The sequence below is a fragment of the Suncus etruscus genome, chromosome 15 (genome assembly GCF_024139225.1).
Source record: "Suncus etruscus isolate mSunEtr1 chromosome 15, mSunEtr1.pri.cur, whole genome shotgun sequence".
NCBI lineage: Eukaryota > Metazoa > Chordata > Mammalia > Eulipotyphla > Soricidae > Suncus > Suncus etruscus.
This window is the reverse complement of record NC_064862.1, coordinates 55,485,941-55,505,402: the sequence shown is the minus strand read 5'-3', so window position 1 is coordinate 55,505,402 and position 19,462 is coordinate 55,485,941. Positions and strand designations below refer to the sequence as shown.

General features: G+C 46.6%; 1 protein-coding gene and 1 non-coding gene across 2 annotated transcripts in view; one reads left to right on the top strand and one right to left on the bottom strand.

Moving 5' to 3' along the window:
• Nucleotides 1-19,462, bottom strand: part of XYLT1 (xylosyltransferase 1) — a 124,251-nt gene that overhangs the window by 60,214 nt on the left and 44,575 nt on the right. The window contains exon 2 of the mRNA XM_049788111.1: nucleotides 16,222-16,717. Coding sequence (XP_049644068.1) covers nucleotides 16,222-16,717 — 496 coding nt within the window. The remainder of the gene's footprint in view (nucleotides 1-16,221; nucleotides 16,718-19,462) is intronic.
• Nucleotides 3,147-3,253, top strand: LOC126031604 (U6 spliceosomal RNA). The gene has a single exon (XR_007503436.1). It is a non-coding gene; the product is annotated as a U6 spliceosomal RNA (small nuclear RNA).

The window sequence follows — 19,462 nt, the reverse complement described above, 5'->3', positions numbered from 1 at the left end:
GGTCAAGTTACCTAGGGAGAATGGAGGGATGAGGCTTCAGGATTAGATTTTTTTTTCTTGTAAATTTCTATCAGTGCCTTGTATATTTTGGATATTAGCCCCTTATCTGATGGGTGTTGGGTGAATAATTTCTTCCATTCAGCAGGTGGCACATATCACAAAGAACAAGAACAATCAGTGCTGGAGGGGATGTGGAGAGAAAGGAACTCTTATTCACTGCTGGTGGGAATGCCATCTAGTCCAGCTTTTATGGAAAACAATATGGAGATTCCTCAAAAAACTGGAAATTGAGCTCCCATATGATCCAGCTATACCACTCCTATGGCCATCCCCTAGGAACACAAAAATACAATTCAAAAACCCCTTCCTCACACCAATATTCATTGTAGTGCTATTTACAATAGCCAGAATCTGGAAACAACCAAGATATCCTTCAACAGATGAATGGTTAAAGAAACTGTGGTACATATACACAATGAAATATTATGCAGCCATCAGGAGAGATGAAGTCATGAAATTTTCCTATACATGGATGTACATGGAATCTATTATGCTGAGTGAAATAAGTCAGAAGGAGAGAGATAGACACAGAATAATATCACTCATCTATGGGTTTTAAGAAAAATAAAAGACACTTTTTGTAATAATTCTCAGAGATAATAGAGATGAGGGCTGGAAGATCCAGCTCACGATATGAAGCTCACCACAAAGAGTGGTGAGTACAGTTAGAGAAATAACTACACTGACAACTAACATAACAATGTGAATGAATGAGGGAAATATGTCTTAAATACAGGTGGTGGGGGAGTGGTAGGGAGGTGGGAGATTTGGGGCATTGGTGATGAGAATATTGCACTGGTGAAGGGGGGTGTTCTTTACATGACTGAAACCTAACTACAATTATGTTTGTAATCAAATTGTATAAAGATATTAAAAAAGAGTAGAAGGTTCATATTTCTTACTTCTCAAGCAAAAAAACTTATGAAGAAAGAGCCAGCTTGGACATGTATACAACCTACATGACCATTTAGCCTGGGAGTGGTGTGCAGGGGATTGCATTCCTGTTCTTTTAGCTATAGCCTCTGCCTGCTGAATCCTGGTCTGTCACCACCTGTCTGGTCCTCAAGTCAGCCCATAATCAACTCTTGCATCAGCTAACTGTGTAGATGAGCCTATGCCTGAAAGGACATCCCTTTTGGCTTCACAAGCCCACATCTGGCTGGCTAGGTGAGTGTGGGAGGGACTTCCTTTCTCATTGTACCCATGAAGTGGTTGGATTTCCTGTGTCACTGCTACCGTAGGTTGGAAAGGGACTTCTTGATGCACTACTATCTTGCATATGTCCAAGTTGGGGAGGCTGAGTGATTCTTAAAGATGGAAGTCAGTTAAACTATACACACCTGTCTGACCTGGGAGGGTAGAAGTTGGGGACTGATTTGCCCAAGAGCTCCTAGCCCAGGAGGAATAAAACCTGGAATTCCAATGCAGATATCCTGGTCTGTTTCCTGCATTTCCTGTTTCCCTAATTTCTCCCCATCTCTCCCCTGTTTTTGCCATTATGAGTCTTTACATGTTGTGGTGCATGCCTTTCCTCCCTGCTGCCAATACTAGACCAGGTACCATATAGGCCTTGTGATATAGTACATTGCCTGGCATGACCCTAGCACCCCACCATACTTTGTCCCGTTTGCCAGATGAATAATGAATGAGTGGCCAATGAATAAATAAGCGCTGGAAAAATCAATCAAATTGGCTATTGGGTAAGGAGAAGATAGAAAAATGAAAATGGATGCAGTCAGCTTTGGGGTGAAAATCCCTCTTGGATGCAAGCAAGGGTTTCATAGTGGCACTCTAAGCTTTCCCAGGAAGAGAATCCCACCAGTCGAGTCAGGTGATACATACAAAGAAAATAAACCATCTTCTCTTCTCTTCCCCAAGGCCAAGGCTCACTCTTACCCTGAGCCAAATGAAGCCTGTGTTGGTTGGTGTTGCTCCACAGTAAATGATGACTTAGCCATAGAAAAATGTCAGTCTGGGAGCTGAGGTTGGTTATTATGCGATCATCATAAAATAGATGACGGGGCTTATAATGAATACGGCTGTAATGGTTTGCCAGCACTTTAATCAATGCCTTCCTCAACTGCAAGTGAACAAAAATAGGTAACAAAGGATCATTTGATCTACATTTTTATTAATTTGGTGCCATTTGTCTTCCAGTTATTTTAATGATCTCTCATTACGAGAAAATCAGAAAACTTCCTGGGGAGAGGTCGGGGGGGGGTTTTGAGGAAAAAAAGAGTATAATCAATTTCATCTATTCCATTTCAATTCATTACTTTGTGTGAGTGAATAAATAGCTTAGTCTGGTGCAATTTGGGCAGAGAGGCACCAAATTAAATAGAGTCCTGGCTCTCAGAAGAGAAAACCCCCAATCTTGGATATACTGGATATGGCTACTCAACCCACATGGAAGAGTAAATGTGTAGAAGTGAGCTCACATTTTCTGAGAACATACTGTGTGCTTCTTTGCCTACCTGCACCCCACCTCTTGATGAGATTGATGGCTGACCTGGGTCACCCTTCAAGAAAGTGGCCTTCAGAGTCTCTGAGAATTTCTTCATAATCTCTGTACACACAGGCATGGGAGCAGAGTGGGGGCATTTCTCAGGGGTGATGAGTCATGGCAGGAATTATGCGTTCAAGACACAAAATGGGGGGTTAGGATCACACGTGCTCAAACCTTCCCAGCAGAATAAAGGTGCGCCTACACCCTGCTCTGTTACAGAGAGAGAATCATTTCGGGTCAGTTCCACCTAACAGGCCTGTCCAGAATTGGCTGAGGCTTGCACTTTGTCCCCGGTCACCCCACCCCATGCTCAAGAGTTCACTCACCAGGAAAAGGGTGAAACCAAAACCAGAGGTAGGTTAGGGACTTCCAGAGAACTCTGGGGGCTTATAGGCTTTGGAATGGTTGTATCTTTACTTCCCTTGAAAATTTTGGAAACTTGTCTCTACTCTGGCACTGGGCTGGAACTGGGCCCCTGACCAGTACTCTAATTAATGGAGGGTGGGGACAGTTAGGAAGACAAAGCCTTCGGGAGCTTGGGGCTTCCCCTGGGAGGAAGCACACATAAAGAATTGAGCTTGTGCTCGCTTCGGCAGCACATATCCTAAAATTGGAACGATACAGAGAAGATTAGCATGGCCCCTGCGCAAGGGTGACACGCAAATTCGTGAAGTGTTCCATATTTAAAAGAAAAAAAAAAGAATTGGGCTTGTGTTTTGAGGGTATATCTCTAGGAGTGGTATAGCTGGATGATATGTAGCGCAATTTCCAGTTTCTTGAGGAATATTCATATTGTTTTCCATAAAGGGTAGACTAGATAGCATTCCCATCATCAGTGAATGAGAGTTCCTTTCTCCCTATATCCTCTCCAGCACTGATTGTTCTTCTTTGTGATATATGCCAGTCTCTATGGTGCAAGATGGTACCTCATTGTTGTTTTTATTTGCATCTTCATGATGATTAGTGATATGGAGAATTATTTATGACCTTTGGCTACTTATATTTCTTCTTTGAGGAAGTATCTGTTCATTTCTTCTCCCCATTTTTTGATGGGGTTAGATATTTTTCTTAAGTTCTGTCAGTATATCTTAGATGTTAGCCCTTCTCAATTCAATGTGGTTTCATTTGTTTATATCTGCTTCCACTTGTTTGGACAGTGGTGTTTCCTCCTTGAAGATGCCTTAAGTTGCAATATCATGGAGTGTTTTATCTACATGTTCTTCCATATACCTTAAGGTTCTGAGCCCGATATTGAGGCCTTTAATCCATGTGTATCCAGTTTTCTGGGGTATAGAACCATTTCTCCTTTTAGAGCTAGTATATTTTTGTTAGGTTTCATTCTGGTTGACCTATTAAGTGGTGACAGCGCACTGTTGAGGTCTCCCACTATTACTGTATTGCTATTGATGTCTTCTTTCAGATTTGTCAACAACTGTGTTAAATATTTTGCTGGTCCATTATTGGGTGCGTATATGTATATCCTTTGATTATTATAAAATGTTCATATTATAACTTTTTTTGTGGTTTTTGGGTCACACCAGGCAGTGCTCAGGGGTTACTCCTGACTCCATGCTCAGAAATTGCTCCTGGCAGGCACGGGGGACCATATGGGATGCCGGGATTCAAACCGATGACCTACTGCATGAAAGATAAATGCCTTACCTCCGTGCTATCTCTCCGGCCCCATAACTTTTTTAAGTCTAAAGTTTGTGTCATCTGATATTAATATTGCCACTCCAGCTTTCTTAAGGGAGTTGTTTGCTTGGATGATTGTCCTCCAGCCTTTGATTTTGAGTCTAGGTTTGTTCTGACTATTCAGATGCGTTTCTTTTAGGCAGCAGAATGTTGGATTCAAATTTTTGATCTATTTTTGATTCAGTGTGTGCCTCTTGACTGGTGCATTTTGTCCATTGACGTTGAGAGAGATAATTGGCATGGGATTTTGTGTCATTTTTATGTAGGACTTTGGTGTGTCTCTTAATCTGTCTTGTATTAAGGTAGGCCTTTTCATTTTTCTTTTAAGGCTGGTTTTGAGTCTGTAAAGTTTCTGAGTTGTTGTTTGTCCATGAAGCTATGTATGTTTCCTTCAAACCTGAATGTGAGACAGGCTGGGTGCAGTATTCTAGGGGAAGCATTCATTTCATTGAGTTTTGTCACCGTATTCCACCTTTGCCTTTGAGCCTTGAGGGTTTCTTGTGACAGGTCTGTTGTAAATCTTAAGGATGCTCCTTTGAATGTAATTTCTCTTTTTGATCTTGCTGTTTTCAGTATTCTTTTGTGACTATGATGTGTACTGGGCGTTTCTTTGAAAACCCAACTTTTGAGCCTCTTGAAAAACAAAAACTGAGCTTGAGTGAACCCTATTCCCCAAGTTTCCCAGAAGGGAACCTAGGCTCTGTGGAAGTGCTGCTGGGAATCCAATTTTATAGAATAAGATGACTGATCCACACAGGTTCCCTCTTAGCTATGGGAGACTACTAGTATGAGACCATCACTGGGTCAATTGTACAGATAGTGAAAACTGAGGCGCATATGGCTGAGACCACACATCCTGAGGCTCACAGAGAAGTTGTGGTAGAACCAGGACTCATTCCCAGAACACCCTCGGAGCAGTGGCAATGTTTATACAAAGCTGAGTTTCAACACATACCTGCCCAGGATCCTGTGAGACAGACATCCTCAATGCAGGCATCCCTACCTGTCCCTCAACCCTGAGGTACCCAGTGGTTTCAAAGGCATGACTTAAAGCTAGAAGCTGAGCCCCACTGATGTCCCAGGGGACCTTATTGCTCTACAAATGCATTATTAATCAGCCACTAGAGGCCTCCCCAAATTCCTTGATAGTGCTCTGTGCACCTTCATTGCACATTTCCTATGAGAGCAGCAATAAACAGGGGCCAGGGAGAAGGTCCTTGAGAACCAGGTTAATTGTCCTTTGAGGACGGGGCTCACTCTGTGCTCCCCAGGCCGCACCACTCACAAAGGCCCTGTTGGGTGTGGGAGCCGAACTCAGCCTCTGTGCCTGCCTGGTCCCATGGCTCTGTGTGTCTTGCTAGTCCCCTCCTTCCTGGTGGCATTAGTGATGAAGAACAGAAGCAGAAGCTGTGGCCTGGCTGGGACCCCTGGGCCACAAGAGTGGAAGGGTCCAGTGACATCTCCCACCTTCAGACTTTCTCAACCGCCCAAAGGAAGCACTAAGATTGTTCACTCTAAGGCAGGGGTGTCCCATGGTAGCTCTTAGGGCAAACCCAGCTGCCCTGTTTTGTGGATGATCAGCTAGAGATAAGCCAGTCCCATGATCTCTGTGCCCAGGTAAGACTAGACTAAGCTCTCCCAATGCCCTGCCAGCCTCAGCTAGAGGTTACCTAGCTTTCTCTAGGGCCAGTGGCTCTCAGATGCTGCATCAGCCAGATGTTGCTTCTAATGCTCTGTCTTCCCTGGGATAAATGTGACAAACCCAAGCCTAAGTCCCACTTCCTTCTCAGGGTCACCAGTCTGCTCTTCCCTCTCTCATGATCACCCACCTCAGATCCAGACCAGGGAGAAGTTTAGGGTCTAAAGAGGAATGAGGCGACCATACAGCTTTGTAAGGGTGCTTGTGGGGGGTCCCACCCACCTCATGAGCCCCATCTCCTCTATTCCCAACAGAGTACTGTCTAAGCACATTCACACTTGTGCAAACATCTCCAGAACTCTTTTCTTCCTACACAGCGAAAACTTAGCACCTTCTTAATCTCCAGCTCCCACCACCCCTTCCCAGCCTTGCTTTCTGTCCCTGTGCATGAGATGACTGCACACTATCTGCTACACTATCTCTCCCAGCTTCAAGTTCCCTTTTTATTTCAGACTGGATTTGGGGCCACCCAGCAGTGCTCACAATTTTCCTCCTGGCTGTTTAGGGTATAATGTGTGGTATGAAGGACTTAACCAGGGACAGCATTTGCAAGGCATGCATGAACCAGGATACTCTTGTTGACCCCCTCATACTCCCCCCTTTTTTAACACACTGACTCCAAGTTATGGATTCTCCAAGTTGGCATATTAGATACCCCACAAGTATCTATTGTCACAATGACCACCCCCCTAACCCAGGGAGCAGGTATTCACACTGGGAAACCTGAATGAGAGTTTCTGAGCCCTTCAGGACCTGGAACATCATTCTTCCCTCTCAAACGCTTTAGCAGGTGGGATGTGTCTCATTCTTCCATGACTGCCCTTTGGGCATCCAAACTCAGCCAGGCCCAGTTTCACTTCTTTGTCCCCCAGCCGTGTCCTCTGGCCCTGAGAGAATATACAGAACAGTGAACCCAATGTCTCTGGAGGGAAAGAGATGGGCCTACGGGTGGATTTAGAATGCGGAGCTCCAGGCACTTGCCTTGTAAGAAGCCAACCTCACATCAATCCTTGGCCCCAGAATCATTCCCTCTAGCTTAGGCAGGGTGACCTGGGTGGTCCCTAGCATCGCAGCCTCCAGCCCTCTCATTGAACCACTAACCTTACTGGCCAAGAGTCAACAGGAGGTTCCTCTAGGAAGGCACTGCTTTAGGAGACCCCCACATAAACCAAACTCCCCCCAAAAAGACACTAAAAATGATCACATCTTCTAGCTGGTCATTCCTTTCCTTCCCCATCACTATGGAGGAAAGGGCTCCTACATTCTCTGGACAAGATGCTGGGCTGAAAGCATTGCTCATCCCCTTGACCTTGAGCAGTAATTGTCAGGGCTAAGTGAGCACTTGAGCTTTATTCACTCATTTCCTCTGTGTGACCCAGAAAGCTTCCTAAATACACTCTTCACCAGGGGCAAACAGGACCTCAGCTCCAAATTTCCTCACTTCCTGCTCCCTTCCCAGAGCAAAGAGAGCTAACCACTGCTCTTCCTGACCTCTTGTTGGCATCTGCCCTTTCAGAACTTGGGTGCAAAGAGGCTGGATTCACCTTATCTCCGGAGGTGGTGGATCCTCTGTGATAGGTGAAAAATCCTCACCCTGGCTATTTCCTACCTCTCTACTGGTGTCCAGTGGCCATGGAATATTTGTGTTCATGTAAAAATGACAAAGCCATAATTTCTCATTGTATATCCTTCAGTCACCCATGAGAGATTGAATTCAGGTCACAATTTATTACCCCGTGGAATTGAATCCAATTTTTAACACCATGTCAGCCATCCTGGTATTAGAGCCTTTTAATGGCTGTGAAATTTATACAATGATAAAGTAATTTAAAACATATGTAGGAAGAGCATCAAGCAAATTGATGTGGAGAGAGCCGGATGGTAAAAATGGAGCCAGCAGATAAACAGGGAAAATGGTGATTGATTAGGGGCCGAGTGAAAGAAGGCTTGCGTTGATCAACTCTTAATGGTGAAATTAGTGAACTAATTTCTTCTTTGGGAAATTCGGAGGTGGATATATGCAGCTCTAAATCACAAACAAAGATGAGTCGACGGGTGCAAATAAATAGCTCACCTCGGAGCATGGCAGGGCATGAGCCCAGGCCACTGTCCCAGCTGCCAGGAGCTGGAGAGAAGAGAAAGCTGCGTGCTAGCAAGGAAGTGGAACATTTTCTTGTATTGTCTGATCATTTTTGAAATAGGGTCCAGTCAAGCAGGAAGAGTGCCAGCTGTCATCACTTTCGTCATTCAAGTAAGGGGGATATACAAGCTTCTGCTTCTGTACGAAAAGAACACAGATGGCATCCCTGGGGGGTGAAGAAGCCCTTGAGGGGGGTCTTCCTGTAGCCCACTGGGGCATCAGGGTTTGTATATTTTTATTTTAATTTGATTTGGGTTTGAATCTTGAAACCAAAACACATTAAAAATGGTTGACTTTGGGATTGGGGATTTCTCAAGGGTCTAAAACAATATGTATATTTGGAGCATGCAAAAGTACATATATATGTGTATGATGTATATATATGCATAAATGTATATGTATGTATATGTATATGTATGTATATATATATATATATATATATATATATATATATATATATATATATATATATATAGCCAGTTTGGGAGATGAAAGAACGACCAAAAGATAGACTGTTGATCCAGGAGTACATGCTTTTCTATATTTGTTGGTATGTCTGAATGTGAAACTGTTTCCTGAGATGAGCTTGGATCTCCTCTTAAAATATTCTAGTTCAGGAAATAATTTTATTGACTTATTTAAGCTTTAAATTTAGAAACTATACCTGGCTATTCTCAGGGCTCTACACTCAGGGATCAATCATGGTGGGCCGCAGGACATATATATGGTACTGGGGGGATTAAATCTGGGTTAGTGTCATGCAAGGAAAATGCTCTACTGGCTGTACTGTCACACTTCCCTCCAGATCTCTTCTTAAAAAGCAACCATTGCCCTTGAGGGTAACTGCACCTCTTCTCATAGCTTCCTGTGCTGTGGACATGTAGACCGTTGCCAGGTTTTTCATATCTTAATCATTTTGTTGGCTCTCCCAGAGAGCACACAGAGCTGCTTCCATTTTCAGGTCATCTGAGCAAAGCACATCTCTCACTTCCAAGAGTCTGGTTTTCCAGGGGACCCTGCCTGGAAGTGCTGATAACAGTCCCTGAGGAATACCACTGGTGGGTCAAAAGGCTAGACCCTTTTAAATTTTTATTTTTTGGACACACCCTGTGGCATTCAGAGGTCCTTCTTGACTCTGCGCTCAGAAATCACTCTAGCAGGCTTGGGGGACCAAATGGGATGCTGGGGGTCAAACCTGGGGTGAATACCTGCAAGGCAAATGCCCTATCCACTGTGCTATTGCTCTGGCCCTCTTGGCTTGACTCAGACTGTCACACTATCCTACAGAAAACACCAGTCCTAATAGTCACTTCACTGTTAGGCCCCAGGCCATTGCTCCCCACCATGTCTGGAGGACTTCACAGCCACAACTGGTGATGCTCAGTGACTACCAGGATTGTATCCAGCCATGCTTTGAAGACCATGCAGGGCTGGAGATTGAACCAAGGATTATCTACATGCAATGAGCAGACCTGAATTCCTGACAATCTTTCTGGCTCAAAGGCTAATATTTCATTCTTTTGTGCTTTTCTTATTTTATTTTGATGGTGTGGGGAATCTGGGTCACACCTAGTAGGCTCAAGGCTTACTTATGGGTATCTTTTGGACACCAGGAGAGGCCATCCTGAGTCCAGCAGGTCTTGTGAGGATGGAAGGCAACACTGACATGACAGAGGCCATTGACATGACAGAAAGCACTAGATGACATTAACTCCTGGGCCCAGACAAAGATGACAATAGGCTGAGTACAAGCCTTACATATAGGAGCCCAAGTCCAAGCCCCTGCACTATATAAGAGGATTGAGCCTGGGCTCCCATATGCCAAGAACAACCTCTGAGCACAGAGCCAGGAACAGCCCCAGAGTTCTACCACATATGGCCCTCAAACAAACAAATAAGGGAACTTGGGGCTACAAAGATAATAGAAAGAAAGGCTCTTACATTCCACACTTTCACCCTGGACTTGATCTCCAATACTACATGGGGTTTCTCATAGGTAGGAGTGATCCCTGAGCACTTCCAATTGTGCCCCAAAACCAAACAAGAAAAAAAATAGAGAAAGAACTTGCCAATGGGGTCCTTGAGTGATAATTTCCAATAGACTGTGGCCTGTGGTCGAACCATTTGGCCTGGCAGATGAGAAAGAGCCTGGCAACCCTGGAGGTGTGGATTCCCCCATTTTCCAGGGATGGGCTGACATCAGGCTCCACCCTGTCTCTGACATTCTCAGTAGATAGAACCTGTCCCCACCAGCCCACTTCAAGAGAAGCCGATTACTCAGGCTCTCCTCTGAGCAGCTTAAGTCCCTAAAAGCCGGGTTCTGCATACACTGGCAATCCCTTCATCAGTCGATGTTATCAAGCTGCATAGGAAAGGGAAAAAGAAATCCTTCTGACCCTGATTCTTGGTCTCAAAGGCACAGGACTGGGAATAGAGCTAGTGGGGGCGCTGCATCTGCCAAAGGGTGTGCCTGGACAGAGGCCCACCAAACACACATCCTACTCATTATCTGTTGCTGCATGCATCTTCCTCCTGTGCCTAACCCTTTCTTCTCCATTCCACATGCTGCTGTTAGAGAATAAACACACCGTAACGACAAGGTTGGCAGTAAGCAGTTGGCAGAGATTCCCCTGGGGACAGAGGAGTAGAGAAAAGATGGAGATGGGAGTGAGGTGAAAGGGACACTTATGCTATTTCCCACAACCACCGATTTGCTTTCTACAGTGCCTCTGAAAAGGCAGGGGCTTTTCTGATGATGCCAAGACTTGCAGGTGGAGCTTGCAAAGAAGGCAAAGAAGGATGGGACTCAACCTTCTTTCTCTAGGGATTCAGGAGGCTGCTGGCTCCCATTGCTGGGCAGAGGGGAAGAGCCCAAGATATGGATGCTCTAAACAGGCTTCAAATGTCTTTGTGTCCAAAAGGAAGCCCTGAATCCAGTCAATCCCAACAAGTTTTCCCATCATGGAGGCCAATCCTAGGCATGCTCTTAGTAAGCCCCACCCACATGTTTCTGCCTTTCTCCTTCAGTGAAGTGCAATCAGCTCAGAAGTGAGATGCTCCCTCCTACGGGTATTCTGTCTTGATCATGGGCCACTATCGATCATGTCTTCCACCCTGTAGCCTACTGTCAGCATACGAGGGTCCCTGTGTCACCAAATGTGGGGATTTGTCTTTGGTGCTCAGGGCTATGCAGCTGTTCATTCCCAATATAGAAGTAAGAGAAAGAAAATGGACAATACCACCACCTCCACCTCACAGGGTTCAAAGTAGCATGAGGGTCTCATAGCTTCTCTGTCCTCCTAGTTGTTTCTGGAACATTCCAGGTCTTTGGCCAAGTGACACTTGCCTGCTATTGACACTACCCCCCACATCTTGTCCACAGAAAGACATTGGGGGGAGGGTCTCCAGAAATGCTCTTCTAACCCTGCTGGGTGTGGTCCCCACAACTTCAAAACAACAACAGAAGCTTGGGTTTCAAATGGAATTCCTTCCCTCAAAATTTTGTAGCCTGACTCTGGGGAAACTACTTTTGGAGCTGAGCTCGCTCCAGTTTCTGGCAGAGTTTGTCGTGATGAGCACTGTGTGGATACAGACCGGTAGTGCAGGCACTTCCTTCCTGGATGAGTTACCTTGCACCTGCCTTTGCATTTTCCAAAGGAACTAAAGGCCCTTCTCTACTTCCCCATAGCAGAAGGGATTCTGGGGTGTCAGAGTTTCCAGAGAAGGGAACAAAGTCTTCACATGGGGGCTAATTACATGTTAGCTTTCTGCAGAAGAATAGTTTATGGCTTAAACACTATTAATTGTAAGCCGTTTTGTTCCACAGGGAAGTTGTTCATTGATAACTACCCAATTAGGGTTATTTTGCAATTAGTCTATTCATAGTAAATTTATTGTGAAGGGGGAGGCTAGAGTGCAACAGATTCAAGCACAGCCAGGGCCAGGCAGGGGGCGGGGGCTGTGATAGTTTTCAAATGCCAGGCTCAGGGGTCTCAAAGCATGAGCTACCTTGGTCATCAGGGAATGCTGGCAAGTGCCTAGCCTTGCTGGTCATGTCTTAGAATGCCCAGAAAAAGCAAAGTTCTAGAGCCACATGAGTTCTCTAGCACCCCCTATCCCTTTCTTCTGGCAAGGTCACTGACCACAGGGACACAGGTCAAGCCATCTCTGCCCCCCTGAGCAGAAGCAGAATCTCCAAATGCCTGAATGTGGCTCTAAACTCTATGGTGCCATGTCTGGGCCACTATTTCTGGTTAGAGTGACCTCAGAGCTTCACTTCCAGAGCCATCACCTGGGGGTGATAACAGGTGCTTCGGTGAATAGCAAGGGATGGCACTGTGCTTGCTCTTAGAAACCCAGGGCTGATCCCTAGGCTTAAGGAGGTTCAGTGACAGGACACCATCCCTGTTACTACCAGAATTTATTTTTGAAAAGAGGATTGATTCTTAAGAAGGTGATCTAATGCTTCCAGGTCACTTCCTGGTTGGAATGAGTAGACAGGCAAACAAGCAGATGTATATGCACATGTCCAGAGCTGCTTCCCCATTCTGGAGTAGGGCTGTGTGGCTGTGATTGAAACTGAGACCTTTGCTCTACTCCTTTGCAAAAATCAAACAAGGAAATGGGACCCTGGTTATCCAGTACCCACTTCTTTCACTTCCGTTTCCTTTCCCTCCCTCCCTCCCTCCCTCCCTCCCTCCCTCCCTCCCTCCCTCCCTCCCTCCCTCCCTCCCTTCCTCCCTCCCTCCCTCCCTTCCTTCCTCTCTCTCTCTCTCTCTCTCTCTCTCTCTCATGATGGTGATGGTATGTTTTGGGCCACACTCAGTGGTGCTTGGGTACTTACTCCCAGTTCTGTGGTCAGGATTGTCCCCTGGTAGTGCTTGGGGGACCATGTTGCCAGGGATCAAATTGGGGTTCAGTCATATGCAAGTGTAGTAACTCTCTGGATAAAAATCCAGTTGTCATTTTCTTTTTGTAATGTTAGGCCACACTGGTGTCATGTTCAGGGCTTATACTCCTCTCTCGACACTTAGCGATTACTCCTGATAGAGCTTGAGGGACCTGATGTAGCTGTATGCAATGCTAGTACCTTTCCTGCTACCTCTTCTTAAAACTGTGGGTCATGATCCCACATATATGGAAGTGGCTACGGAGACATTGTCCATAGTTGAAGATTTCTGAACATACTCAATGCCAATAAAGAATCTGAAATTCATGGTATCATGACTCTGAAGTATTCCTAGTCATACTTCTCTGGAGAAAACGAGTTATGGGTGGGGAACAGAATTCGAAGGTGAAGAGTGCATGCAGGACTCCACATCAGCCTGCTCTGCCAGGCCTTGTGCCAATGACTGGTGCGTGAAGCCACAATAGCCCTAAGCCACACAAACACCCTCCAACACAGAAACAGCCCAGCTCCTCAACTAATCTCCAATAGAATGATGAGTAACTGTATCTCCTCAGGTAGGACCCATCTATGGGCTGAAAACTCTGGGATATTCTCAGAATAAAGGTGGATCGAGTTTCCCTACAAACACCCCCTTAATTCACCCCACAAGAAAACACAGCAGCCTCCACCCACATCAGCCATCTTTCCAGCAGAGAAATGGCCCAAATATAACTAATCTCTAAAGAACATGATGCCTATGAATTTTCCCAGAAAGACTGGTCCAGACTGAAATCTCTGGACCCTTCTTGGAATGCGGGGGGCAGATTCCCCTTTTCTGCATGAAGCCACAGCAGCCCACTGCCACACACAATACTATTCCACAGAAACAGCCCAGTTCCACAATTTAACCTCATCAAACTGCCAAGCCATCAAATCATTCCAGATCTATAGCTCCTAGACAGTGTGAAATTTTTAGGACTGTCAGACCAGTAGGATGACAGAAAATCCAATAAGGAAGCTTCCCAGAAGCTCACAAAGCTCAGTGAGCCTAAACAATAATTCAAAGAGCACCCACCAATCAGCACAGTAGATCCTCAGACAATGACTGTAATAAACCATTGTGAGATGTGACAATGGTCATAAATCGACTCTTATTGCCCTAAATTTTGCTCATTCCAGTTGCCTTTGTGTTGTAACAAACAACATGAAGTAACTGTGTTTGTGCTTGCTAAAGGGGAAGACTGGGATGGTGGGTGGGAGATTGGGGACATTGGTAGAGGGAAGGTCTCACTGGTGGTAGGACTGGTGTTGGGACATTGAATACCTGAAACAATTATATTATGAACAAACCATGGCAAACCATGGCATTTTAATAACAATTGTTTTAAAAGAACTGAGAGAGAATGGAAATGCCCTGTTTCTGGTTATTATACCCCATCTGGAATCTATGGGAGCTGCTGGCCAGCTTAGACCAGGGACAGGCCACAAGCCCTTCCTGCCAAAGTCTTTGCATTCAACAGCACAGGCTGAACATGTCTCTACCAAGCGCTTGGCCCACAGAGGAGCCAGTCAATTATGGATGCTGTCTCCTAGCCGCTCCCCAAAGCAGACTCAGCTCTTCCCCATCCCACCCTCTTCTGTGCTCTCTGAACATGTAGGGATTCTGACCACAATTCAAACTTGCCCTTCTATGAAACATAAAGTGGCATGGATAGACGCAGAGATCTGAGTTCAGCTCATGTTCACCATGATTGAATGGGCTGCTGGGGGAGCCTCATCCCTTCCGGTGGCCAGAGGGTCTTGTCTCTCCAGAGAAAAGATAGAAAAGGACTATCTCGCTGGGAGACATTTCCTGTGGAGCTCCCACTTCCACACTTTCTCCTAGAGAAAAGATACCTGTAAGCATGACTCTGTCCAGACCCTCAATTGTGCCTTTGGTAGAGAAAACCCAGCTCTCTCTTCCCACATGACTGCCCTGGATCCATTCTGCACCTCCTTTTTTGCTCTCAGATCTCTATCTTGAAAGGGGAGAAGACCAGGGCCATAGTGCCAGTTCCAACCTCCACCAGCAAGAGACAGGGTTAGATGTTAGTCACCAGATTGGCTGAGAGAAAGGGGGAGTGATGGAGGAGAAAAATAAGGGTGAAAAGAAATAGGGAGGAAATAGAGATGGGAGGAAGAAAAAAAGAAAGAAAAGGAAAGAAGGGAAGGAGGAAAGGAAGAAATCAACAAAAAGATAAGGAGGCAGGGAAGGAAGGAGGAAGGAAGAAAGGAAAGAGGACGAAAGCAAGGAGGAAAGAAAGGGAGGAGGAGAAAGGATGGAAGGAAGGAAAGGGAGGAAGAGAGTGAGGAAAGAAAGAAAGAAAGAAAGAAAGAAAGAAAGAAAGGAAGGAAGGAAGGAAGGAAGGAAGGAAGGAAGGAAGGAAGGAAGGAAGGAAGGAAGGAAGAAAGAAAGAAAGAAAGAAAGAGGGAAAGAGGGAAGGAAGGAGGGAGGGAAAGAGGGAAGGAAGGAGGGAGGGAATAAGGAAAGACTGAGTTTGGATAGTTTGGACACCTCTCCTGTTCTCCCCATCCCCTTTTGCACAAACACTTTATTCCAAAAATAAAGGAGCAATGAGGAGCTATGATGGTGATTCCTTGTGATGGAGTGGCCCTAGCTCTCTTTTAGGCAATTTTCCCTTACATGGCACTGTCATGGCACATAGATGGGCAAAGAAACAGAAAGGCAAACAGTCATTTCCTTTAGCTTCCTGTTGAAAACCCCGGGAAAGGTTTAGGGGCTGGGAGGTCTGAATTTTCAAAGAAAACAGGAGTGGGAATGGGAGGGTGTTTATCTTTCATTGCCTTTTTTTGGCTCATAGATTAGGCCTCTGAGGGCCACATAGATGATTCAATAGTTTGAGCACAACCTTTGCATGAAGAGGCTTGGGTTCTATCCCTGGCAACACATGGTGCTTGAGTTTGGACAGAGGCAATGAACTTTGCTGAGCCTCCATTCATGAGAGATTCAGCAGGTCCCTTTCCCCCACTTCTACTCACACAGTCCCATCAGCTCCAATCTCATGGAACTGCTGAGGGATTACAGACCTAAGGCAACATCTGCCTGCCCTCTCAGACACTGCTGACCCAGGTGTGCTGACTTCCGGTGTCCGGAGTCAAATGAACCAGCCCTACTTGCACTGTGTGAAACTCCAGCTGGAGACCAGACCAACATGCAGGCAGGATGCACTCACCTTCCAATGGGCAGAGCCGCGTCACCTTCTCCGGCATGAGCAGCCCCAGCTTGTGGCGGCAGTAGGTGTTCCCGATCTCCTGGCGGCAGTGCTTGGACTTGGCACGGGACAGGGCTGAGATGGCCTCCTTGCCTGAGATGTCACACTTGGGCGGTGGCTCATTCCTGGTCTCAGGGGAGCTGGCGCTGCTCCTCTTGGTGTGGGGAGACCTGGGCACTTCCTTCCCTCTGCTGCCATTGCCAGGGGCCAGGACTTCGTTGGGGCCTTTCCCGGGCCTTGAGGGCCCCTGGCCCTGGACCTCCTGTTCCAACTTCCGTTTCAAAAGCTCCTTGTGCCGGCTCAGGGGCCGCTTTGTCAGCTCAGGCTGGTGCTTCTGCTTCTGAGTCCTAGGAGCAAAGTTGCTATTGTCCACATTCTCAAAGTCTTTGGGCACTGAGTTCTCATTGTTGCTGTCTGTCCTCACTTTCTCTTTTGGGCGGTGGGAGAAGTAACCATCCTGGCGGGGAGAGAGAGGAAAGCTTTGAGCACCTAGGGCTGGGCTCTGGGAAGACACTTCTCTTCTACCCCCCCATCTCTGTTTGCACACATGCTTTATTTAAAAAATAAAGGAGCAACAAGGAGCTATAGTGATACCTTGTGATGGGCGACCCTGGTTTCCTTTCAGGCAATTTTCTATTCATGGCACTACCATGGCACACAGATGGACAGACAGACAGGCAGGCAAGACAGTCATTTCCTGTCAGCTTCCTGTTAAAACCCTGGGGAAGGTTTAGCGGCTGGGAGGTCTGAGTTGTCAAACAAAACATGAATGGGAAATGGGAGGGTGTTTATGTTTCATTGCCTTTTTTGGCTCATAAATCAAGGACTCTGAGGGCCACATAGATTATTCAATGGTTTGAGCATAGGCTTTGTATGAGGTTGCTTGGGTTTTTTTCCCTGGCACTGCATGGTCCCTGAGCATTGCTAGTATTGACCTCAGAGCAGAGTTGGCAGTAGCCCTCAACCACCAGAGGGTGTGGCCCATCCACTCCCACATACAAAATGAGTCTAATCTGGACAGGTTCCCTTTTTTGGGGAGGTGGGGTACAATCTTGGCTGAACAACCCTGATGTTGAATACTGTGCCCAATAGGGACATATGACTCCCTGTGCCTGAGCTTTAGCTCCTGGTGCTTTAACCTAGAGTAGCCCTGATGATGTCACTCATGTGAAGAAGGGGGGGGGGCAAAGGGGACAAGGAGATTGTGAGGATCTTTCTGCAGAAAATACATGGCTCTGAGGGTCCTTCTAGGAAGGGGGTGCTCCAGACTATGCTCCTCCAAAACTACTAGGTATGTCCAAATCACTCTGAGCTCAAAGCAAAGACACAATTCTCTGGACATACCCCATTGCTTTCCAACCCCCCACCCTGACCTGCAGCTGCCCCTCTTCCATCAATATTCCTTCCCCTCCTTTCCGTCTGGGATCCCTATAACTCCCACAGCCTCGCACACACAGTTTCTGATCTCTGTGTCTCAGTAGGCCATAGTGTGATTTAGTGGGAGTTGTCGGTACCCTGAGGAGTGGGTCATGTTAGGGACTGTTTGTCCTCAGGGGACCCAGAGTTTGTTCTGGGCAGGAGCCAGACTGGGCTGGTTCTGAAACTGATTTTCATACAAGGCCTTTGGGAATGTAGCCAAACACTAAAGTGGGTGGGAAGGAGCCCCTTCTCTCTTGGAGATGGGCTGGAGGGGGGCATCTCCTCTTCAGCTCATGAATGGTAGGATGGGGGCTGAATGGGGTTGGGTGCTCTCCAGGAAGGTTTTAGCCATGGTCAGATTCTCTGCACCAAGGCTCATCCTTTACATTCTGTGGAGCACCAGACACAGACCAGGCATTTGGCACAGCAGAAAAACAGGCGAGGGTTGGAGAGGAACTTGCCTTGCATGTGGCTGACCCCAGTTCTATTCCCAGTACTGAAGAGTTCTCACAATCACTGCCAGGAGTCATTCTTTCACCTAGAGTCAGGAATAATCCTTGAGCACCACTAGGTGTGGCACAAACCCTGGCCCCCTACAAATAAAACCCCAATGAAACAAACTTGTGAGAAGACTCTGGATTTAAGCAACTGTCCTCCTCATGGTCACTACTGCTGTTCTGCAATGCAAGGTCCTGCCTGCAAAGAGGGGAAGTCTCAACTTGTCTGGGACTTCTGCCCACCATGTCTAGTTTATATTGCTGAACCCAGGACTCACTGGATCATCTCTGAGCCTGGGCACATGTGAGTGTGTAGGACCATGTAACAGGCTGTGTTGCTCTACTCCAGCCAGTCTCAGCAGGTGCTGCAGGTGACCCACACCCAAAATATCTGGTGGACAGAGAGAATGCAGAAGTATCTTACAGTCTACATCTGCCTCTCTCCCCAGCACATTTTTTTTTTTTGGTTTTCGGGCCACACCCGGCGATGCTCAGGGGTTACTCCTGGCTGTCTGCTCAGAAATAGCTCCTGGCAGGCACGGGGGACCATATGGGACACCGGGATTCGAACCAACCACCTTTGGTCCTGGATCGGCTGCTTGCAAGGCAAACGCCGCTGTGCTATCTCTCCGGGCCCTCCCCAGCACATCTTAATACTAGACTTGGTGTTTTCTTTCCTTCTCATCAAAACTTCTGTGAGTTTGACCCACCTGAGCAGAAATCCTACATCCACCACTTATCTTAGAAATGTCATCTCCCGGTGCCGGGCGGTGGCGCTAGAGGTGTGTCTGCCTTGCCAGCGCTAGCCTAGGACAGACCGTGGTTCGATCCCCCGATGTCCCATATGGTCCCCCAAGCCAGAAGCGACTTCTGAGCTCATAGCCAGGAGTAACCCCTGAGCATCACCAGGGAGGCCCAAAAACAAAAAACAAAAAACAAAAAGAAAAAGAAAAGAAAAGAAATGTCATCTCCCTCCCCTAGCCATGTTCCAGCAGAGATTCACCCAGAAAACTAGGATGGGGACCACTTCCCCTGGTTATTCAGAGCCATCAGCACCCATGACCAGCATGGGCCATAAAGGGACCTCTGCCAGAAGGCACTGCTACTCCCTGTTCCAAAGCAGGAGATCATCTTGTAATGGGTGTGTGTGGCCAGGCCTCTGTTTTGTCCCAGATAGGACTCAACTGCTCAGGAACCTTCAAAAATTTGTATCTGTGGCAGGAAGTGGATTATCTGTCTACTAATGAAGAGCTCACAGAAGCTGAAGGTGTTTGAAAAAGTCCACA